This window comes from Mus musculus, chromosome 17 (genome assembly GCF_000001635.26).
Source record: "Mus musculus strain C57BL/6J chromosome 17, GRCm38.p6 C57BL/6J".
In the NCBI taxonomy this organism is placed as follows: Eukaryota; Metazoa; Chordata; class Mammalia; order Rodentia; family Muridae; genus Mus; species Mus musculus.
Genome location: NC_000083.6, coordinates 57,522,982 through 57,548,318, shown reverse-complemented (window position 1 = coordinate 57,548,318; position 25,337 = coordinate 57,522,982). Strand labels below are relative to the sequence as shown.

The window sequence follows — 25,337 nt, the reverse complement described above, 5'->3', positions numbered from 1 at the left end:
CACCAGTTTTCAACCCCACTAATTGTTAAGGAGTGTTCCACTTTTCCCACATCCTCACTGGACTAATCCATGGGCTTTCTTTCATGAGACTGATTTTTTTCCTTTGCTGTACAAAAGTGTTTTAATTTTCTGATGTGCCACTTGTCAGGTAGTCTTTGAACTGATTCTGACATGAAAATGTCTTCTGAGAGGACTTGCTTTTAAAATAGCAGAAAGTGTTATGCAACCTGCAAAAAGAGAAAACTAATTAATAATCCTACCATCTGTGAAGCCTAATAAACCTCAACAATGGTCAGTTTATTAAGATATCCCTAAAAATGAAATAACGACATCCATATCTCAGAGGGACACAATAGTATTATAACTAGTCTAAAGGCTCATTTAAAAGGAGAGAAATAATGCCTGGTTCTGTACATTTAACTATCTAACCTTGGCTACTGATGCTGTGGACTCTTAACAAGATATACTACTGCCAATTATTTTTTGTTGTTTTTTTTGTTTGCTTGTTTGTTTGTTTTTCTGCGTAAATACCTTTATTAGTTTTTTTTCAAAATTATTTAGACATTGATAGCTCTGCAAAATAATTCTCCCATTGCAAATTTTCAAACCCTTTCCACAGGTCTTACATAAAGAAACAAAATATTCATACTTTGTGTCCATTCAAATCTAATTTTAAAAAATTTAACATTCAAAATCAAGTATTCTCTTTCTCAGATGTGTTATTAATTTTAAATCACAGTGTAACATATTTAGTGCTCAAAAAAGGAACACCAAGGGGTTGCAGGTTGGCTGTTCTTGTATTGTGCTGTGTGTTACTAATACTGAATATCTGGGGAGCCTTAAAAGAATGTAAGTGAGGAAAGGAACCAACAGGTACTTGTGATATCAATAGCCCCAGGACTTACCCATTCAGAAGAATTGGGGCTCAAAAACCATGAAAATAAATCATTCCAAGACTTAGGTAGAAGGAAATAATTCACATCCATTGCTAAGGCTGAATCAATGGTTCCTTACCCTTGAAAAGCAACCTCGGTACGGCAGTGCACCTATAGTCACAGCTACTCAGAAGCCTGAGACCAGGAGTAAGGGGCAGTCTAAAGTGAACCTAAACTTCATCTTACACCAAAATTCAACTGACTATCAGATGGACAGTTCTGATCAGAAACACATGGTTGACAGCACAGGACATCATCGCTTCAGTTAAGCTGGGGGACAACACTGAAGAGTGAAGGAGGCCAAGAAACTGACTGCTGACTTTTCCCTGCAGCACCCTCAGCTCCTCTCACTGTCCTTTCGACCATGCCATTCAACCCTTGTGTGCCATGCGGGTATCCTTCAGCAGTAGATTGAGTCACTCTGAAGCTGGAGCTTGTGTGTAGCTCAAGTAGCACAAATGTGAGCAGTTTCTCTTGTAAACTGAGCAGGCCAGGTTGCTTTTTCTCCTTTGATCTTTGTTGTCAGGGTCTCACTGCTGTCAATTCTTAAAACCATCTCTCCAGCCCAGCCACTGGGTTCTTTTCATCTTCATGCTAGCATATCAGGAATTTGTGCACACAAAGTTATATATTCTTCACTAATTATTAAATGTCAAACTCAATTCAAATTAAGGTGAGAGATATGTAACCCCATTATGTTCTTATTTCTTGACTTTTAGACAAAATGCTCATCAAGTCCTTTTCTTTTTTGGGGGGGATTGATTTTTTTAATTTTTATTAGGTATTTTCCTCATTTACATTTCCAATGCTATCCCAAAAGTCCCCCATACCTACCCCCCCACTCCCCTACCCACCCACTCCCATTTTTTGGCCCTGGCATTCCCCTGTACTGGGGCATATAAAGTTTGCAAGTCCAGTGGGCCTCTCTTTCCAGTGATGGCCGACTAGGCCATCTTTTGATACATATGCAGGAGAGTTAAGAGTTCCAGGGTACTGGTTAGTTCATAATGTTGTTCCACCTATAGGGTTGCAGACCCCTTTAGCTCCTTGGGTACTTTCTCTAGCTCCTCCATTGGGGGCCCTGTGATCCATCCAATAGCTGACTGTGAGCATTCAATCAAGTCCTTTTCTGATGTTCCATATGAACATGGATCTTCATGCCTCATACCCATATGTACATTCTAGTAGTAGGATAAATGTTGAAATAACTGAGCAGTGATTAATACGTACTTCATGGAGCAGAGAACCATTTCTAGCAATTACCCTATATCATCAAGTCAGAGTGAGCTATGGAAAAATCCAATGCTGTAGATATAATCACTATTCACTACTTAGTGATTTTGAATCATGGGAACTGAAGAGGTTAATATGTATAGAAAAAACACTCAGTTTAACATATACACAGATAATGACAGGCAGATGGATTTATGTATCCTAGATTTATTTCTTGGTTTTCTAGGCAATGGAGAATGCACACACTGGCAGAGAATTCTATACATAGAAATGTCATATAGACACCCATGGACCACACACTGAGTGTACTATGTGACTCTATCAGATATAAGATTTATGTTAAGTCCTTAAAGACCTTGGATATTTAGATACATAGTTCCATATGTCTCTCTTTTAATTGGGTTTTTTTTTACATCATTTATCTCCCAACTTGATTTGAGTCACTGACATGACTCACTTACTTTATTTCAAATGGTGTTTATACATAATATGAGAGCCAATCTATCCAAGTTGAGTCGATCCCTGTGGTTTTGCTATTTTTGAACATGATTTATCATCACCCTAACAGGGATGAACCTCAGGCATATTTTCTCAACTTGTTTGTGCTACCTGTGCAGGGTACCTCAGATGTGAAACCTGAGGGTAGAAATTTTGGAGATTTCTCTTGGGGACTGCAGCAAGGAGGAAGGAATGGATTCATGGAATATGAGTAGACTCTCCAGCCTACAACACATATAACATATAAGTGCCCATATACATGAACACATTCAATTGTGCATGATGTGATGATTTTGTGGGTTGAATTTCTGGCCAGGCACAGCATTTTGCAAGGAATAATGTTGATTTTTGTTTCTGTGTTGTTGTTCCTGAATTTTCCTGTAGCTTCCTGTGAGCCAATAAACCCAGGATGCTCTCTGGGCATGGCAGATGCTATATTCCAGGATGGAGATGTATTGGTTGGTGTATTCTTACCCCTTCATGCATATCTAACATCACCACAACTATATGGTCCTGATATTGATACCACTATGAAACAGTAAGTACCATCAACGCACTTATTTCTTTTTATATCTGAATGTCATGGTGGATAATACACAGAAAGTATGTACAGCTGTAGAATCTCTCTCTATGTCTCCCATCTTATTCTTCACAATGACATTATCCATGGCAAATTCTAAATTCATTTTGCCATTTCCTTTTGAATATTTCACACTCTTAAAGTGGTGAAAATATTACTCTGGTTTTTGCCCTTTTAGCTTTCATACTTAGGGACACACAGTAAGACAGCAAACACAGTAAAACACAAAAGACAGAGAAAGTGGAAACCGTTTCTCTGTTTCCACTTCAACTGTGATTAAGCAGGCAACATCAAGTTACTCAGAAACACAGCCCAAAATGTTGATGTGTTTTCAGTAAGAAGAGGCTTAAGCAAAGTGCTTTATACAACTTAGTATCCTCAAAAGTTAATTTATTGCCATGTACTTTCTAATGCCCATAGTTGAGTTGAGGAACTTCTGACTTAAAACTCCTAGTAGTGTTAATAAATTAATCATCAATGGCTCTTGTTAATGTTGGTAGCTGACCTGTGCCAAAACAAAACGCATCTCCACAGACATAGGTACCAAAATGATGGAATTTTCCTGTGATCAAGAGAGATTGGTCACCACTCTGAATGTACAATATGTAAATGCAAAGTATACAGACACAGAACAATATAAGAAGATCAGTGGATGCAAAGCAATAAAGTTAAATGCTTCCAGACAGAGAGACAGTGGCTTTATGTTGAAGCTGGTCAAGGTGACCACACAACACCTTGGATATATGTAAGAGTGGTAAATTAATAAGCTCTTGAAAGTAATCAGCTGTCTCAGACCACTAAAATGACACAGCAAGAATCATGATAAAATGAACACTGAAGACAGTAAAAGTTAAAGCCTCATTGAAAAATATTTTAGTGATGTCTAATCAAGATTTATTAAAAACAGTAAATGTCTATAAAGTAAAAGATAGAGTGTCTTATATACTTTAGCTTGCTATAATAACTTCTGCCCTTGAGGGATATTGTGTTTCTCTTTATATGAAAGGGGTATTTCTCTTTATATGAGATGATATAAAGCTAAACTCAATTTCTCATCTTATTTTCTCATTTTCATCTGCTGGGTTAAGCCTCTCAGAGGACAGTAATGCTAGACTCTTAACTCTTGTCTGCAAGCATAAGCTCTGGAGATGACTTAAAATCTGTGTGCTACAAGCCCAGTCTGAAGATTGCAGACAGACATTGCAATGGCTTTCCATGTCCAAGATAGAGAAGCCTACTAGGAAGAAGGCTTTAGAGAAAAAGTTATAATTTCCTCTATATCCAGAAAGAAAAGAAAAACATTAAAATAGAATTATATGCTCTTTAATTGTTTTCTTTCTGCCAACACCATTACAATATATGATTTTATAACTTCTCTGTAAGAAGAATCACTAATGAACATTTGAGCTCACAAATATTGCAATGTGTCCTGACCCTGGATAAACAAATCTATTAATTATATTAATAATTATTAATGTTGTTCAGTAGACAATGATCAGTATAAATCCAACAAAGCAGGTTGGGTAGTGGATTTCTTAAATGAGAAAATTTTTCATTTCTCAATAAACGGATAATATATTACCCAGTTATATGCTTCTGAGTAATTGTCTTATTCCTCAGATTACAACAGACCACAATAGAATTTTTTAATGGATGAATAAAATAAAGAATGGGAAAACAAAAATCCTAGTGAAGCCATGAAGCCTAAGGGAAAAGACCAAGATGCTGCTCTTTACTTGACAGATTTTGGATGCAAGTAACTTTAAAGAAGGAGGGATGATTGCATATAATTCCTTTATTCTTGTAAATGCGTTATTTATTAAGAGTTAAGAGATCACTGCTTCATCAAAATTAATTATCTCAGACAAAAATATAAACTGTTTCAATGACAGAAATAATGTACTTGTGATTTTAAAGTCCATTTCTCTTAAATCTAGGTGAAAAACTCAGGCACCTCAAAGTGGAATCTAGGACGAGTGAGTACATTGTGTGCAGAGATCCCTTCAGCTTCTTTATTCTTTGTACTCCCAGTAGGATTTTACTCTATTTGAGATTGACACATTGTCACTCATGTATAAGCTGATTTGAACTGCACTTTGCAGTTCCTTTGAGAAGACCTACTTGTCTAATAAGGGAAGTGAATGCTTGTAGACATACTTGCCTTGCATTTGCTACAGTCATATTCCTGGCAATATATGGCTGCAAAACTAATACAAGATACTGAATAATCTTGCTATAAAGTCCACAGACTTCACATAATTTTATAACCCTGATTCATTCCAAAAGTAAATCTTCTGTCAAAAGATACAATGAAAATTCCTCCTTCTCTCATAAAAAAAAATGTAAATGTAAATAAAGCAAATACTAAGGTGAAAAGGGAACACAACTAGTTTGTGTGGACCATTGTGTTTTTCATATTTAAAGATAAAGTGGATATCTAACACCCTAGTTATATTTTTTTAGAATCTAAAATGTTTAAAATCCAAAAATTTAGGATTACCAGTCTGCAATTCACTCTAAAAACTATTATATTTAAAATACATCCATTGATTGCCCTGTCTTCCTCTGTAGGCAATGAGCAGAGCTAAGTGTCTAACACTTTTCAGGTCTCTCCCATCCTAGGTCCCTGGCACATCCTAAAGATGTCACAATGTCCCCATCCCATCCATTCACCAATTTCTATTCATTCTCCTGGCCCTCTGGCCCTCTCTCTTGTCTCCCCTCATATTTGATACTAACCATGCCCAATTCATATCCCCTCTCCCACCCAGTTCCCTCCCTTCTTCTGCCTCCTGGGACTATATTTCTCCCCTTTCTACAGAAGATTCAAGCATCCTAACTTGTGCCTTCCTTCTCATTTAACTTTTTTGGATCTGTGGAATGTAGAGTAGATATGTTGAACATTTTGGCTAATATCCATTTTAAGTACATACCATGCACTGTAGGGTTATGGATCCTGTGTCTGTTTCACCACAGGGCACAGTCATTTGGGGAGGTAGGCACAGGATGCTGGGATGATGCTGTCACCAGGTAGGTGTTGGGACATAGATAACCATGGGCCACCGCTCTGGAGGTTGAAAAGCATAGTCTGAAGCATGAGACAGCTGGAGCTGGCTTGGGGACATCCTACAAAAAGGCTAGGCCATCTGGTTCTCAGGCTCTTGGACATCCAGGCACCTCTGGATGCCATGGAAGAGCTGAGAACCGAGTGAGGGCCTGTGTGCTGGATCTAGCCCAGGGCTGAGGGTGAGGGGGAACCCCTGCTGGTCCCTCTAGGAGATTCCTGGTATTATTGAATGCATGTTTGGGCTTGGCTTGGTGGTCATGGCAGGGAGTACAGGGAGGCCTTTTATGGGATATTGAATAGTGTCTCTGTAGGCAAAGGCCATCTCCATGGCTTCCCACAGTGGATCCCAATGAAAAGAGACATTTTAAGAATTTATTGCCATGGTGGAAAGTGGATGTGTAAAACCATGCCCCACTTCTCAGGATGAATCCACCCACAGTGCTAACAACCCTGACTTAAAGAATGAGGTCTAATCATCTCCTAGCACAGCAACCATGTGGCTATCACCAGGAGGCAGAAAGAGAGCTTGGCCAATTCTGGGAAGAAATATAGCCAGGAGGAGAAAGTTGCAGCAGAGCAAACAGCTGAGCCCAGTGCCCCAAAGAGCAGGCATCTCCAGGTGAAACAGACCCCCAGAGCCCAGCAGCCATGGTGCAAGATTTGCTGGAGCTGTGTGGCAAGAGGCCTGCCCCAATCCTGGTGGCCTGGTGCCTCAAAGCTCCTGGGCATGGAATAACAGCCTGCCCTGTCTCCATCAACACACAGACAAAGCTAGCAGAGCATCCCAAATGTAAATTTCACAAGGTTTTCTCAGCATCCATCAGCTGTATGGAGAGAGAGGAGGAGGGGGAGGGGGAGAGGAAGAGGGGGAGGGGGAGAGGAAGAAGGAGAAATAAGCCTGTGGCCAACCAGCTCATGCCATTGCCTTACCCAGTACCAGGCCCCAGTACAGCCAACTTCGGTGCCTTAACTACATATGGGTCTTTCCATGTCATCGTGGGTGTCCCCCTCCAAAAACACATGACATTTTAACAAAACATATTTTAATCAATTTTTCAGAGGCTCTTTCCATTTAAGCATTAACATTACCTTTTATATTTGTTTGTTTTTATGAATCTGTGATAGTACTGTTTGTTCTGTGAGCTGAAAGCAAAAAACCTTTCCCTTGTATTCTGAAACCAATGCCTGGAAGAAAATTATGTGAATTTCATATAAATGAGGAGGGAAGAAAGTGTGAAGCTGATTTCCAAGCTATGCCTGTATTCTCTGGTTTATGTAGTAGTGGAGCCATGACCTGGCCTTTGTTATTAATGGATATGATTGATATAGGGTTCCTGTGTGGTGTGAGCCAAAGTCAGGAAAGAGTCTATCGTTAACCTCATGTGTGTTTCAACTCTCTCTATATTAGAAATAGTTAGTGTTCAAATTTTTAATTTACAGGGGAAAGTGACCTCCCAAGCACCGTAGCCTATGGAGGACATGCCTGGAGGTCATATATCAATTTTCCCTTCTTTCCATCTGGTGTATGTTATTAATATTGATATTATTATTAATTATTATTATTTCATCAGTTCACTGGGCTCTGTATTCAGCAGGAACAAATGGGCAATATTTGTCCTGGGTGACGTGTACTGCTTCCTGGTCCCTGCTTACTGTGTGACTGAAACTCCTGGTGGCACACCAGTGATGGCTCTTCTACTGTACTCAGACAAGTCCTTCTTCCATGACTGTAGAATCCAGCAGGGGCCAGGAGTGGTCCTTCAAATGTGACCATGGAATGGTCCAGAGGGGAGAGCAAGGATGCACAAGTTGTGGTGAGCAGGCTTCTGAGACACCAGGCAATACCTGAGGCACCTCAGAGTCACTTTGCAAGGCATCCCAGTCTTCCTGCAAAGCTGGATCAAAGCCTTCCCCCATCTATGTTACTACTGTTATTTGAGAAGCAATGAGATACTACTGCCAGTGATGAACTGAGTGAAGCATGTGTGCAAGGTTTAGATGAGAGGGTTGCATTCACCTTCCTGCAGTGTTAGGTTGCTTCTTGGAGAGAGGAGTGCTTTGGAATCACTAACTGGCCCAAGCCTCTTGTGTACATAGACAGGGTTCATTTAGTTCCTGAGTGTTCTGTACTAACAGTAGACTTCCCTCATCAGCAAAAAGAAACTGTTCCTACTGTAGCTGAGCTCTGTTCAGCACCCTGTCCTTTAGCCGAGACCCAAGGATGCCTGAGCCACACTGCGACTAGAACTCTGTGTTTGTCCCTTACCTGCAGAGCCTCAACACTTCCCTAGGAGAGGCCTGTCTCTGCTCCTCTTCTTCCTCTTACACTGTGGCTCTATATGCTCCTCTGCTAAGATATGTGCCCCGAGATGTGCGCACCCTTTTGTCCAGTTTCTAATGGCTAAAACCCAATCACCCTGACTTCAATGAAAGTGATATATGTATGAAAAATACTGAGGTATATATTATTTTTAACTGTATTAGAGATGCATGAACCAGTTTAAAATTGAGATTTTATTTAACTGTAGAGAGAGAAATCAGAACCATTGATTTCATGGTCTTCTAACTTAAACACAGCTCCTACATTCCTTAATCTTTAAAATTATTATCACTACAATTGTTGTTGTTATTTCATTGTTATTATTTAGGGTTTCTTGTGTTTTGATTTTCTTTACAACTCTCCACACTAAACTCATGATACAGTGGGGAGAGGCCATGACTGAACTCTATGCTGCAGTAAGATGTAGCAGGGATTGCTCCCAGCAGCGGCCATAGCCAGGGCTGCAACTGGCAATAATCACTATCGATTTAAAGCTTTATTTAGTCTCATCTGTTCCTTCATAGTTAATAAGGTCTTGCCACATTGTATTAGTGAGACTGGAAGGTGAATTATTTGTTTGTTGTCCTACCCTCCTTCCTCCCCCAATACTAAACTTTGAAGTTTGTGATTTGTTCAAATGCTGGGTGAATCATAGTGTTAGTTTTTATGTCCAGCTAATTTGTTTGTGTACATTATATTTGATTCTCTTTTCCTCGGGGCTATATATATATATATATATATATATATATATATATATATATATATATAATATTTTCTCTTGTTGTTGTTTTGTCTTGTTTAATGGACACATTGCTGATATAAAATACATGGCTGTGAAACAAACCAGAAAGATCTCATGAGGCTGTATTCCAAGCAGCTCTGTGGAAGCTCCATGAGTCGGATACCAGTTTCAGACTGATCATCTGTCTCTTTCTTCTCTTCTCTTTCTTCAAGAAAAAAGTTGATCCTAATGACTTCAGTCCAGGAATTAAACAGGAAACTATAATAACTGTAGAATTCATATTTTCTAAAGAGAACTTAAAGACAGCTGCTACATGTATGTACAAAAATGGATTATGCCACATGAACAGAATCACAAGTTTTGTTTTGGTACTTTTTTCCCCCTTTGTACTCAGTTGTGTAGAACTTCCAAATTCAGAATGAAAAGAAAGCTGTTTTGCATCAAACCACTTAAGCAATAAATGTTATATTTAATAAAGTAAAATAAAATTCAACCCCTCTTCATGTTAAAAGTCTTAAAAAGATCAGGAATTCAAGACCAATACCTAAACATAGTAAAAGCAATAAACAGGAATAGCAATATGCAACAGTAGCCAACATTAAACATTTAGTTTAGGAGAGGAACTTGAAGCAATCCCACGAAAATAAGTGACTAGACAAGACTGCCTACTCTCTCCCTTTCTATTCAATATAATACTTGTATTCCTAGCCATGGCAATCAGACAACAAAAAGAGGTCAAAGGGATACAAATTGGAAAGGAAGAAATCAAAATGTCACTATTTGCAGATGATATGATAGTATACTTAATTGACCCCCCCCCCAAAAAAATTGCACCAGAGAATTCCTAAAGCTGATATACAACTTCAGCAAAGTGGCTGGATATAAAATTAACTCAAACAAATCAGTATCTGTCCTCTACTCAAATAATAAACAGGCTGAAAAAGAAATTAGGGAAATGACACCCTTCACAATAGTCACAAATAATATAAAATATCTTGTGCCTGCTGATCTTTTAGGCAGGAACAATTCTGAGTCAGAATTTTTGACTATGGGGTGGCAACACTCTCTTCCCACTTGATGCCCTGTCTTTTTATTGGAGATGGACTCACTAGTCCCACTAGTCCATTAGTCTACTAGTCCAACTCTCCACTGTTGGGCTTTTCATATGAGGTCCTTCTCTTTGAGTTCCGACAGTCTCTCAACTGTCAGGTCTCTGGAACTTTCCAGAGGGTTCCCCACTTCCCACTCCCTGAGGTTTCATATTTCCATTCATTCTGCCCCTCAGAACTTCTCTCCTGTCTCCCTCCCCCATTCCTAATCAGGTTCCTCTTTACCCCTCCCCTCTTTCATCCAGGTCCCTTTCTCCCTCTGCCTCTTATGATTATTTTCTTCTCAATCTCAAGTGGGATTGAAGCATCCTCACTTGGGACCTTCTGCTTGTTAACCTTCTTGAGTTCTGTGGATTTTATCCTAGATATTCTGTACATTTTAGGTGAATACCCACTTATTAGTGAGTACATGCCATGCATGGCCTTTTGTGTCTGAGTTACCTCACTCAGGATGATATTTTCTCATTCCATCCATTTGCCTGAAATTTTCAGGAAGTCATTGATTTTACCCAGCTGAGTAGTACTCCATTGTGTAACTGTACCACATTTTCTGTATCCATTCTTCCATTGAGGGACATCTGGGTTGTTTCCAGCTTCTGGTTATGATAAATAAGGCTGCTATGAACATAGTGGAGCATGTGTCCATGTAATATGTTGAAGCAACTTTTGGGTATATGCCCAGAAGTGGTATTGCTGGGTCTTAAGATAGAACTATTTCCAGTTTTCTAAGGAACCACCAGATTGTTTCCCAAAGTGTTTTTTACCAGCTTACAATCCCACCAGCAATGGAGGAGTGTTCCCCTTTTTCTACATCCTCTCCAGCATCTGCTGTCACCTGAGTTTTTAATCTTAGCCATTCTGATTGGTGTGAGGTGGAATCTCAAGTCTTTCTGATTTGCATTTCCTTGATGATTAAAAATGTTGACTATTTCTTTAGGTGCTTCTAGACTCTCCATGATTCCTCAGTTGACAATTCTTTGTTTAGATCTGTACCCCATTTTTAATAGGGTCATTTGGCTCACTGGAGTCTAAATAACATCTTGAGCTCTTTACATGTTTTAGTAATTATTCCTCTACTGGATGGAGGGTTGGGAAAGATCTTTTCCCAATCTGTAGATTGCCATTTTGTCCTATTGACAGTGTCCATTGCCTTACAGAAGATTTTTCATTTTTTGAGGTTCCATTTGTCAGTTGTTGATCTTAGAGCCTGAGCCACTGGTGTTCTGTTCAGGAAATTCTCCCCTGTGCTGATGTGTTCAAGGTTCTTTCCCACTTTCTCTTCTATTAGATTAACCATATCTGGTTTTATGTGGAGGCTTTTGATCCACATCGACTTGAGCTTTGTACAAGGAGGTAAGAATGGATCAATTTGCATTCTTCTATGTGCCAATCGCCATTTAAACCAGCACCATGTGTTGAAAATGTTCTCCTTTTTCCACTGGATGGTTTTGGCTTCTTTGTCAAAGATCAAGTGACCATATGTGGGTAGATTTATTTCTGGGTCTTCAATTCTACTCCAGTTATCTCCCTGTCTATCTCTGTACCCATACATGTAGTTTTTATCACTATTGCTCTATAGTACAACTTGAGGTCAGGGATGCTGATTACCTCAGAAGTTCTTTTACTGTTGAGAACAGTTTTCACTATCCTGTGGTTTTTGTTATTTCAGATGAATTTGAGAATTTCTCTTACAATCTCTGGGAAATATCAAGTTGCAGTTTTGATGGAGACTGCATTGAATGTGTGGATTACTTTTGGTAAGATGGCCATTTAATTATGTCAATCCTGCTAATCCATGAGCATAGGATATCTTTCCATCTTATGAGGTCTTAGATTTCTTTCTTCAGAAATTTGAAGTTTGTCATACAGATCTTTCACTTCCTTGGTTAGAATCACACCAATATATATAATATTATGTGTTACTACTGTGAAGGATGTGGTTTCTCTAAAATCATTCTCAGCCCATTTATTCTTTGTGTAGAGGAAGGCTACTGATTTGTTTGAGTTAATTTTATGTCCAGCATGGTTGTTAGTTTCTGCTATGTTTGTTGATGGCATTATGTGTATGTGTTTCTCTCCTTTTAGTTTGTTGTGAGATAATTAATTTCTTGTTTTTACTTTGGGGTAGGCACCCTCCTTGTGTTGGAGTTTTCCTTCTAGAATCATCTGTATGGCAGGATTGGTAGATATATACTGCATAAATTTGGTTCTCACCTAAGAATACAAGGCTTAGACCCAGTCCTTCTAACTGCTATTACAAACTGTGTTTAGTTTATTGAGCAATACAAGTTAAGGGCCAAATAACAAACTATCACTCTGAATTAATTATAAAAGGGTGTTTTTAGATATTTCAATTAGAAATAGCTGAGAGTAGTTAAGGGTAGCAGTTCAGATATACTTAGCATAGACAAAAATAGTCTTAAAAAGCACCAGAAGTCCACACACTACGACAGTCAAAATATTTAATTATTAAGATCATGTGACTAGAGCCATGTCTACTCCTGGCACGACCCCCGTCACAGCTCAGAGAACTTGAGCATCATGACTTCCAGCTGGAGAGACTTTGTGGCAAGGCAGCCACTGGGCAGTAGTTGCCCATGTCGTCTATAGACAATTCAGAGAAGGACATATTTTGTAGAATAGTCGACTACTGGCTTTGTTGAGACAGGGACAGTGGCCCTTCGATTTTCTGCATAATAAGTCTATCAGATAGATGATCTTTGGCCAGAAGGCCAGAGATGGATGGTCTTGGATTCTGAAAAATGGAGGACTGTCCAGATAGTGAGCTGTCTCTACATTGGGTTAAGTTTGGAAGCTGTGTTTTGTGCTTCCTATGGTTTCAGGTAATATTTAGTCATTCTCAGATTTCTGATGGGGTTGAAGACTGGTTTTAGTCTCATAATCAAATGAAAGTTGAACATAGAGTTTCGAGAGTGAATGACATGGTTTTCTAGTAATGTCACAGGCTGAAATTCTAAACATAATCCAGGGATAGAATCATAATCCCTTCATTTAGGGAATACAATACTTTATCTAAATTAACAAATTGTTGGACTGGATGCCATTTGTGTCACATATTGTGTAATTTATTTAATTCTTGTGATTTTTGTTCAATTTATATCAGAGAGAAGAGTTTTTTATTGGACAGAAAAAGTGAGATATAAGAAGAGGTGTTGTTTCCCTAATTAGTTCTCGGTTTTTTTTTAGGTATTTATTTCATTTACATTTCCAATGCTATCCCAAAAGTCCCCCACACGCTCCCCGACCCACTCCCCCACCCACCCACTCCTACTTCTTGGCCCTGGCATTCCCCTGTACTGACGCATATAAAGTTTGCACGACCAATGAGCCTCTCTTTCCATTGATGGCCGACTAGGCCATCTTTTTTTTTTTTTTTCATTTTTTATTAGGTATTTAGCTCATTTACATTTCCAATGCTATACCAAAAGTCCCCCATACCCACCCACCCCCACTCCCCTACCCACCCACTCCCCCTTTTTGGCCCTGGAGTTCCCCTGTACTGGGGCATATAAAGTTTGCGTGTCCAATGGGCCTCTCTTTCCAGTGATGGCCGACTAGGCCATCTTTTGATACATATGCAGCTAGAGTCACAAGCTCCAGGAGATACTGGTTAGTTCATATTGTTGTTCCACCTATAGGGTTGCAGACCCCTTTAGCTCCTTGGGTACTTTCTCTAGCTCCTCCACTGGGGCCCCTGTGATCCATCCAATAGCTGACTGTGAGCATCCACTTATGTGTTTGCTAGGCCCCGGCATAGTCTCACAAGAGACAGCTATATCAGGGTCCTTTCAGCAAAATCTTGTTAGTGTATGCAACAGTGTCAGCGTTTGGAAGCTGATTATGGGATGGATCCCCAGATATGGCAGTCTCTAGATGGTCCATCCTTTCGTCTCAGCTCCAAACTTTGTCTCTGTAACTCCTTCCATGGGTGTTTTGTTCCCAATTCTAAGAAGGGGCAAAGTGTCCACACTTTGGTCTTCGTTCTTCTTGAGTTTCATGTGTTTAGCAAATTGTATCTTATATCTTAGGTATTCTAAGTTTCTGGGCTAATATCCACTTATCAGTGAGTACATATCATTTGAGTTCTTTTGTGATTGGGTTACCTCACTCAGGATGATGCCCTCCAGGTCCATCCATTTGCCTAGGAATTTCATAAATTCATTCTTTTTAATAGCTGAGTAGTACTCCATTGTGTAAATGTACCCCATTTTCTGTATCCATTCCTCTGTTGAGGGGCATCTGGGTTCTTTCCAGCTTCTGGCTATTATAAATAAGGCTGCTATGAACATAGTGGAGCATGTATCCTTCTTACCAGTTGGAACATCTTCTGGATATATGCCCAGGAGATTGATTGTGTCAATAAAGATGGCAGAAGCTAATTGATAGGCAAAGGAAAAAAGTTGAGACTTCCAGATCCCAGGAGGAAGAGGAGGGGAAGAGGTAGAGGGGCCTTTTTTGGCCAGGCTTTGGGAAGAGGAGACAAATGCCATTTAAGGTCTAGGGGCAACTAGAACTGGTAGCAGCCTAATGCTCTAGTTAGATTGTCTAGTACTATATTGAATGCATAGGGAGAGAGTGGGCAACCTTGTCTTGTCCCAGATTTTAGTGGGATTGCTTCTAGTTTCTATCCAATTAATTTGATGTTGGCTGTTGGTTTGCTATATATTTCTTTTATTGTTTTTCGGTATATGCCATGAATTACTACTCTCTACCAAACTTTTAACATGACTCCTGTATTTTGTCAAAGTTCTTTTTCACCATCTAATGAGATAATCATGTGGTTTTTTTTCCTTGAGTTTGTTAATCTAGTGTATTACATTGATGGATATTCATATATTGAACCATCCCTGCATCTCTGGGATGAAGCCTACTTGATCTTGGTGAATAATGGTTTTGATGTGTTCTTGGATTTGCTGTGTGAGAATTTTATTGAGTATTTTTGCATCAATATTCATAGGCCAGATTGGTCTGAAGTTCTCTTTGTTGGGTCTTTATGTGGTTTAGATATCAGGGTAACTGTGATGTCAGAGAATGAATTAGGTAGTGTTCTTTCTGTTTCTATTTTAGGAAATAGTTTGAGGAGTATTGGTATTATCTCTTCTTTGAAGGTATGGTAGAACTCTGAACTAAAACATCCTGCACCTGGACCTTTTAGGGGTGTTTTTGTTTTTGTTGTTGTTGTTGAGATGTTTTTTATGACTCTTTCCCTTTACTTAGAATTTATGGGAATGTTTAGATAGAATTGATGTTGATTGAAACTTAGTACATGGTATCTGTCTAGAAAATCATCCATTTAATCTAGATTTTACAGTTTTATATAGTATAGGCTTTTGTAGTAGGTTCTGATGATTTTTTAATTTCCTCAGTTTGTGTTGATGTGTCTCCCTTTTCATTTCTGATTTTTTTAAATTTGAATATGGTCCCTGTGCCCTTTAACTAGTTTGGCTAAAGGTTAATTTATCTTGTTGATTTTTTTCAAAGAACCATGTCTTGGCTTTGTTGATTCTTTGTATCATTTTCTTTGTTTCTACCTAGTTGGCTTCAGCTTTTTCTACTCATTTTAAGTATATTTACTTCTTTCTGTTCTAGAGCTTTCAGGTGTGCTAAGTTGCTTATATGGGATACCTCCAGTTTCTTTATGGTGGCAGCTAGTGTTATGGATTTTCCTCTTACCATAGTTTTTCATTACCATAGCTTTCTCATCAGTTTGGATATGATGTGTCTTCATTTTCAGTGAATTCTAAGATGTTCGTAATTTATTTATTTATTTATTTATTTATTTATTTATTCCTTCCTTCCTCTCCTTCCTTCCTTCCTTCCTTCCTTCTTTCTTTCTTTCTTTCTTTCTTTCTTTCTTTCTTTCTTTCTTTCTTTCTTTTTCTTCCTTCCCTGACCAAGTTACCATTGAATAGAGAGTTGTTTAGTTTCCATGAGTTTGTGGGCTTTCTGTTGTTTTTTATGTAATTGAAGTCTAGTTTTATTCTGTGAAGATCTGATATAATGCATGGGATTATTTCAATCTTCTTCTATCCGTTGAGGCTTGTTTTATGTCTGATTATATGATCAATTTCGGAAAAAGTGCCATAAGGTACTAAGAAGAAGGTGTCTGTCTTTGTCACAGAGGTGCATTTGCTATGTGCAGCAAAATGCTGGGTCCTCTTTACGTGTCCAATCTGTTAGTCTATGTCTTTTTATTGAGGAATTGAGTCCATTGATGTTAAGAGATATTAAGGACCTGTGATTGTTGCTTCCTATTATTTTTGTTCTTAGAGTTGCAATTACATTTGTATGGCTATCTTCTTTTGGGTTTGTTGAAAGAAGATTACTTTCTTGCTTCTTTCTAGGGTGTAGTTTCCCTCCTTGTGTTGGTGTTTTCCATTTATTATCCATTTTAGGGCTGGATTTGAGGAAAGATATTGTGTAAATTTGGTTTTGTCATGGAATATCTTGGTTTCTCCACCTATAATAATTGAGAGTTTTGCTTGGTATAGTAGTCTGAATTGGCATTTGTGTTCTCTAAGGGTCTGTATTACATCTGCTCAGGATCTTCTGGCTTTTATATTATCTGGTGAGAAGTCTGGTGTAATTCTGATAAGTCTGCCTTTATGTGTTACTTGACTTTTTCCTTACTGCTTTTAATATACTTTTTTTGTTTTGTGCATTTGGAATTTTGATTATTATGGGATGAGAGGAATTTCTTTTCTGGTCCAGTCTATTTGGAGTTCTGAAGGCTCCTTGTATGTTTATGGGCATCCCTTTCTTTAGGTTAGGAAATTTTTCTTCTATAATTTTGTTGAAAATATTTTCTGGCCCTTCAAGTTGAAAATCCTCACTCTTTTCTATACCTATTTTCCTTAGGTTTGGTCTTCTCAGTGTGTCCTGATTTTCCTGGATGTTTTGGGTTAGGATCTCTTTGCATTTTGCATTTTAACTGTTGTGTCAATGTTTTCTATGATATATTCTGCACCTGAGATTCTCTCTTCCATCTCTTATATTCTGTAGATGATGCTTGCATCTATGACTCTTGATCTCTTTCCCAGGTTTTCTATCTCTGGGGTTGTCTGCCTTTGTGATTTCTTTATTGTTTCTATTTCCATTTTTAGATCCAGGATGGTTTTGTTCAATTCTTTCACCTGTTTGGTTGTGTTTTCCTGTAATTCCTTTGGGATTTTCATTGTTTACCTAAGATGTGATTTTAAATCAGAGTCTTGCTTTTCTGGTATGTTGGGGTAACCAGGGTTCACTCTGTTGGGAGAACTGAGTTCTGATGATGCCAAGTAGCCTTGGTTTCTGTTGCTTAGGTTCTTGCACTTGCCTCTCACCATCTGGTTATCTCTGGTGTTAGTTGGTCTTGTTGTCTCTGACTGAAGCTTGTCCCTCCTGTGGGCCTGTGAGCTGTGATGTTGGGTGTGTCAGCACTCCTGGGAGACCAGCAATCTCTGTGTGGAAATGGGCAGCAGAGAGCTGTGATCTTAGGTGTGTCGGCACTCCTGGGAGACCAGTTCTTTCTGGGCAGGATTTGGGTGTGGAGTACTGTGTTACAGGGTTAGCTCTGGGGTACTGAGGGAAACCTGGAAGAACCTGTCCCTAGCTGTTTCCTCAGTTCCTGTGCCCTGCGGGCTCCTTTCTGGTCCCTCTTTGAATAGTTATTAGAGCAAACATGGTGGTCTCACCTGTGAGCTTAGGCGTGACAGCACGCCTGGGAGCTATCTCCGGGCAGAATTTGGGTCTGGAGAGCTGTGGGACAGCCTTAGCTCTGGGGCACAGACAATGTTTTGATTATTATGTGATGAGAGGATATTTTTTCTGGTCTAATCTATTTGGTGTTCGGTAGGCTTCCTGTACATTTATGGCCATCTCTTTCTTTGGGTTGGGGACATTTTCTTCTATGATTGTGTTGAAGATGTTTTCTGGCCCTTTGAGCTGGGATTCTTCATCTTCTTCTATTTCTGTTATTTTTAAGTTTGATCCTCTTATTGTGTCTTAAATTTTCTGGATATTTTGGGTTAGGAGTTTTTACATTTTATATTTTTTTGACCAATGTGTCAATATTCTTTATAGTATCTTCTATGCCTGAGATTCTCTCTTCTACCTCTTTTATTCTGATGGCGATGCGTCTGTAGCTACTGATTTCTTTTCATCTCCAGTGTTGCCTCCCTTTGTGTTTTCTTTATTGTTTATATTTCAATTTTTAGTTCTTAGACTGTTTTTTTTTTTCATTTCTTTCTCCTGCTTGATTGTATTTTCCTGTATTTCTTTAAGGGATTTATGTGTTTCTTCTTTAAGTGCTTCTACCCATTTACCTGTGTTTTCCTGTATTGCTTTAAGAGAGTTCTTTATATCTTCCTTAAAGGCCTGTCATCTTCATGAGATGGGATTTGGGGTCATTATCTTGTTTTTCAGGTACTTTGGAGTATCCAGGGCTTGCTATGGTGAGAGAACTGGGTTCTTATGGTGCCAGATTGCATTGGGTTCTGTCACTTATAATCCTGCACTTGCTTCTGGCCATCTAGTTGTCTCTGATGTTAACTGACTGGGTGTCTCTGACTACTACTGGCCTCCTTGGAAGCAGATAGAGTCAGTCTCCATGGAGGCAGACAGGCTGTCTCTAGTTAGGGTGGGCCTCTTGTGTTTCTGGTTAGAGCAGGTCTCCTGTGTCCTGAGGTTTGCAAACCTCATGGGGGACAGGCAGGCTCTGTCTCTGGTTATTTTGGCCTCCTGGAAGGGAGATAGCCTATGGAGTATGGTAGAGTATTTGGGCCCACTGATCTGGCCTGGGTGCAAAAGCAGGCCTGTAGGAAAGCTGAGCTCTACAGGGCAGGTGGGCCTCCTGTGTCAGTTGAGCTCTGTACCTTTGGTTACTGTTGACCTCCTATGAGGTAAGCAAGCTCTGGTGTGTGTGTGAGTATCTGGATGCTGATCTAGCCTGGGTAGGAAGCAGGCTGGAAGAACTGTAGAGCTCAGGGATTGGGGATGTGGAGATGGGTCTTGCATCTGCTGGTCCCTATGGTTGTCTCAGTTGGCAAGATACCAGCTGGAGGAAACAAGATATTTCAAGACAAATCCAAATTCAAGCAATATCTATCTACAAATCCAGCCCTCCAGAAAATACTACATGGAAAATTCCAACCCAATCAAGAAAACACAAGAAATAAGTAATCCCATACCAGCAAAACCATTTGGGTGAGATTCTCACTTTGTGTCTCCTGGGAGGCATGCAGACTGAAAATGTGGGCAGGTATCTAACTACTGATCTAGCCTGGATAGAAAGCCCTCTGTTGGTCTTAGTGTGAAGTTCCCATCCCCTTTGGGGTCACAATCTTTCCTCCTATTTTTTCATAAGATGAGAAAAAAGAGCATCCCACCACATGGTAATCAAAACACAAAAATCTACAGAAGAAAGATAGAATATTAAAAAGCATCAAGGAAAAAAAGGCCAGGTAACATACAAAGGCAGATCTATCAGAATTACATCTGACTTCTCAACAGAGACTCTAGGAGATAGAAGGGCCTGAACAGATGTTTGCAACCTCTAAAAATCCACAGATGCCAACCTATACTACTGAACCCAGCAAAACTCTCAGTCAACATTGATGGGAAAAACAAGATATTCCAAGGCAAATCAAAATTCAAGAAATATCTATCAACAAATCCAGCTCTACAAAAAATACTGCATGGAAAACTCCAACCCAATGAGTTTAACTATATTCAAGAAAACACAAGAAATAAGTAATTCCATACCAGCAAAATCAAAAAAGCATACACACACCAACAACAACAACAAAGTAACAGGAATTAATAGTCACTGGTCATTAACATCTCTCAACATCAGTGGACTTAGGTTCTCAATAAAAAGACACAAGCTAATGGGATGGAAGTAAAAATGGGATCCATCATTCTGTTGCATACAAAAAACATACCTCAACAATAAAAAATACATTAGAATAAAGAATAAAAATACATTACCTCAGAGTACACACCTGGGAAAAATTTCCAAGTAAGAGGACCCAAGGAACAAGCTGGAGTAACTATTCTAATATCTAATAAAAGACTTTTAACCAAAATTAATCAGAAGAGTCAGAGAAGAACACTTCATACTTATCAAAGGAAAAGTCCACCAAGATGACATGTCAATTCTGAACATCTCTGCCTCAAACACAAGGGTACCCACATTTGTAAAAGAAAGATTGCTAACATTTACATTGCACATCATGGGCGTTCTTAATCTTGGTTCATATATTTTCTTCTAGAACATTATATAGGGCCAGATTTGTAGACAGATACTGTTTACATTTTAATTTATCGTGGATTATTTTATTTTCTCCGTCTATGGTGATTGAAAATTTTACTAGAAATAGTAAATTAGAGTCTGAAACATATGTTCAACTCCTTTTGGCTTTTAAAGGCTCCATTAAGAAGTCATGTATAATTATAATAGGTCTGCCTTTATGTGTTACTTGGTCTTTTCTTCCTTTGAAGATTTTAATATTCTTTCTTTGTTCTGTATGTTTAGTGTTTTGTTATTATGTTGCAAGGAGACTTCCTTTTCTGCTCCAATCTATTTAGTCTTCTGTATGCTTCTTATACCTTTACAGGCATCTCCTTTAGGTGAAAATTTTTTTCTTCTATCAAATTTGTAAAAATATTTTCTGGGACTTTAAACTAAGTATTCTTCTCCTTCCTCTGTTTTTATTATTCATGGTTTTGACCCTCTTAGAGTGAACCAGATTTCCTGGATGTTTTTTGTCACAGAGGTTTTATAATTTATATTTTCTTTAAGGGATGTATCTATTTCTTCTATCATATCTTCAGTCGCTTAGGTTCTTTATTCCATCTCTTGTGTTTTGTTGGTGAAGCTTGCATTTATTATTTATATTTAGTAATGTTTTACATTCCTGTACTTTAATTTCTAGAATTCCCTCAGTTCATTTTATTTTGTTTGGTTTTTCCTTGTTTTTATTTTCATTTTCAGGTCTTGAACAGTATTATTGGTTTCTTTCAAATGTTTATTTCTTGACTTTCTTTAGAGGATTTATTCTAATTTTCTCACTGTGTTTTCCTGTCTTTCTTTGACGTTTTCATACACTTTCTTCAAATATTTGGTTTCTCTTGTCTGTCTTTAAAGGATTTATCCCTTCCTCTATCGTCTTCATATAGTTAGTTTTATAGTCTTTATCTTGCACTTCAGCTATGTTGGAATATTCAAGGCCAGCTATAGTAGAATAGTTAGGTTCTAGTGGAGACTTATTGTCTTGGATGTTATTGAATGTGTTCTTATGCTATTGTTGAGGCATCTGGCTTTGAGGTGATTAAAAGTTTAGATGATGATTTCTAGGTTTGTCTTTGTTGGATGGGTGTTTTGTTCCATGGTTTTTTGTTTCCTGTTGTGATTTTCAAAGAGCATGATGCCTGTGTTTTGCCAATTTCACTAGTCTGCTCAGCTGCTGTGTTCAAGGGAAATGCTTGCTGGTGTTGGAGGATGGGAGTAAGAGACGCCAAATGGAGATGATCTGTTTCAGTGCTAGGGTCAATGCTGATAATTATGACTGAGGCAACAGAGAAAGTTGAGGATGTCCACAAACAGGGTAACTAGTCATCTGTTCGAAATGACCTCTATATTATTGAATAGGGTGTGTCACCATGAGTTGGGGGCTGGGACATAACTGTGATGCAGGGAGGAAAAGATGGGAGGAATGGTCTGATGAATCCACAAAAGGCTAGGTCAAGGAGAACTGGAGCCAGGTGGTATGGTGCAATATTATGGGGGACACTGCAAATTGGGTTCATGGGGAAGGTTCATGGGCAGCCTACCTTATTATGGAAGTTTAAACTAGTTTCCTATGTTTATATACAGGATACATCCAAATAAGTATCAATATGTGATAGCATTGAATTTTGCCATTGAAGAAATCAACAAGAATATACATCTCTTACCTAACATATCTCTGGGTTATGATATGTACAGTATTGTTCAGTATCAAGCAACTATACTAGAGCACTCCATCAGATTTCTCACAGGCTTGAAAGAGGCCATCCCTAACTACACCTGCAGAAAAGAATCAAAATTAATAGCAGTAGTGACAGGAACATCATGGGAATTTCCTTCCAGAATCAGCACCATTCTAGGTCTCTACAAATATCCTCAGGTGAGGCTGAGTAAAAACTGAAGAGTGCAACAATTTTCTCTTGGGGACACTATCAGGATTGAAGGGGATTGAAAAGATGGGGTGAGAGCACGGTCCATGAATGTATCAAATATGTAATTCAAGAATGACTACTCTGAGATATGGTGAAATATCCACATAACTGTTGTCTTACTATATATGTGGTAAATGAGAAAATACAGGGTTATGGTTGAGTTCTCAATAGTTTTAGTTATTTCCTATAAAGTTCTGTTTAAGTTGGCAGCAACTTTTTTTTAAAAAAAAATTTAATCTTTATTCTTAATTATTTTCCTTGCTTAGAATCCATTAGGGCTATTTGAAATTTATGGGATTGTTTTCTTCACATCACTCCATATCTTCTTTTCTCATCAGTTGACATTTGGGCCTTTTGATCCAATGCTTAGTGACCATGTGAAGTTTCCTTTTATCTATCAGATGGCCCCCGAGGACACATCTCTGGCCCTGGGCATGGTCTCATTGATGGTTCATTTTAGCTGGACCTGGGTGGGGCTGATCATCACAGAGAATGAAAAGGGTATTAAATTTCTGTCAGACTTGAAAAGAGAGATGAAGAAAAACAGTGTGTGTGCAGCCTTTGTACAAATGCTCAGTCTCAAATACCGGTACAACTGGAATGATCTGCTCAGCACTGATCCTGCAATCATGGGGGAAATGGTAAAGGTGTTCATTGTATTTGCTGATATTGACTCTACTCTAGTTGTGATATTTAAAGCATCAGGACAAGTAGACCCGTGGAGGGTGTGGGTCACAACCTCACAGTGGGATATTGCTAGCAGTGTAAGACATTTCATCCTGGACTCATTCCATGGAACCCTCATTTTTTCACAACATCATCCTGAAATTTCTGCTTTTAAAGATTTTATACAGACTGTAAACCCATCCAAATATCCAGATGATATCTTTCTTTCACATATATGGAAAATGTATTTGAATTGTCCATTTTCACGGGTTTACTGTAAAACACTGAAAACTTGTTCATCCAATGGATCCTTGGCATTGTTACCTTGGCACCGATTTGACATGGACATGAGTGAAGAGAGTTATCACATATATAACGCAGTGTATGCAGTTGCCCACAGCCTCCATGAAATGCTCCAAGAACATGCAGATGTACAACCAGTGAAAAGCAGGAAAAGACTGGTTTTTTCCCCTTGTAGGGTAATGTGACTTCTTTTCAATGGGTTGTATCACCAAAATGATACATATAACATATATAATTATATATGTATAACATGTAGTAATATTAAAAGACCGTTATATATTAAATATGTTATATATAAAGTGGCCCACATGGCTCCAGCTGCATACATGGCAAAGGACGGCCTTGTCAGGCAGCAATGAGAGGAGAGGTCCTTGGTCCTATGAAAGCTTGATAGATGCCCCAGTGTAGGGGAATCAAGGGCAGGGAGGCAGGAGTGGGTGGGTGGGTGGAGGAACACACTCATAGAAGCAGGGGGGATGGGATAGGGAGTTTCCAGGAGGGAGAGAAACCTGGCAAGGGGATAACACTTGAAATGTAAATAAATTTTTTTTAATTTTAAAAAGAATGTAAAGAAAAAAGAAAGATGTATTACATACATTTATACAAATATATACATATGTGTATTATATATACATGTTATATGTGTGTGTGTGTATATATATATATACATATATATATACATATATATATATATGCCCTAAATTTGGAAGAAATATATATCATATACATATGTGTGTATATATGAATATATATGTGTGTTTATTTACATATGTATGTGATATATGATATATGATATATGTGCCCTGAATTTAAAGGAGAGTAATGTATACCATATATAAATGTATATACATATGTATATATGTGTTCATACATATGTATATGCTATATATATATTGTATATACTATTACTTGTCTATATGTTTTCAGAGCCAACAACTTCATAAAATTCCTTAAAGTTTTCAGAAACATTCTCCAACCAAACATTTAAAATCACTTTTTTTAAATTAGGTATTTATTTCAATTACATTTCCAATGCTATCCCAAAAGTCCCCCACACGCTCCCCCACCCACTCCCCCACCCTCCCACTCCCCCTTCTTGGCCCCTGTACTGAGGCATATAAAGTTTACACAACCAATGGGCCTCTCTTTCCACTGATGGCCGACTAGGCCATCTTCTGATATATATGCAGCTTAAAATCACTTTTTATAACACGAGATTTTATGAACATTTTAATTGTACAGTAGTTAAATCTAAATCTAAGTTGAAATATAAAAAATGATGCTAGTTACATTAAAAAAGTTGTCAGTTATTAAAAAAAGTTGTCATAAAAAAAGTAAAAAGTTGTCAGTTATGATCAGAGATTTTTATTAACGAGTTTCTGAACATTCTGTCAATCTTATTTTTTCATCAGGAAAATCTGTTTTTTCCCATGAGTTTATCAAATGAGAAGAGGAGTGAGTGAATAGGCACTTTAAGTCTGACAATGATACAGGCAACTATGATACATTCTCATGAACCACTTTGTAGGTGGTTATGAGTTTAAGAGAAATAGCTACCCTCACAGGGTACCCGAGTTCAAATTCATACACCCACAAGGAGGCTCACAACTATCTGTAACTTAAGTCCCAGGGGATCTGAAGTCATTCTATCTCCCCCATGGACAC

The 25,337-nt window shown here is 38.4% G+C and overlaps 1 protein-coding gene across 1 annotated transcript in view; it reads left to right on the top strand.

The window, feature by feature from the left end:
* The first annotated feature begins 3,004 nt into the window (after window positions 1–3,004).
* Window positions 3,005–25,337, top strand: part of Vmn2r120 (vomeronasal 2, receptor 120) — a 36,532-nt gene continuing 14,199 nt past the window's right edge. The window contains exons 1-4 of the mRNA NM_001104591.1: window positions 3,005–3,128; window positions 11,601–11,674; window positions 22,340–22,651; window positions 23,042–23,848. Coding sequence (NP_001098061.1) covers window positions 3,005–3,128; window positions 11,601–11,674; window positions 22,340–22,651; window positions 23,042–23,848 — 1,317 coding nt within the window. The remainder of the gene's footprint in view (window positions 3,129–11,600; window positions 11,675–22,339; window positions 22,652–23,041; window positions 23,849–25,337) is intronic.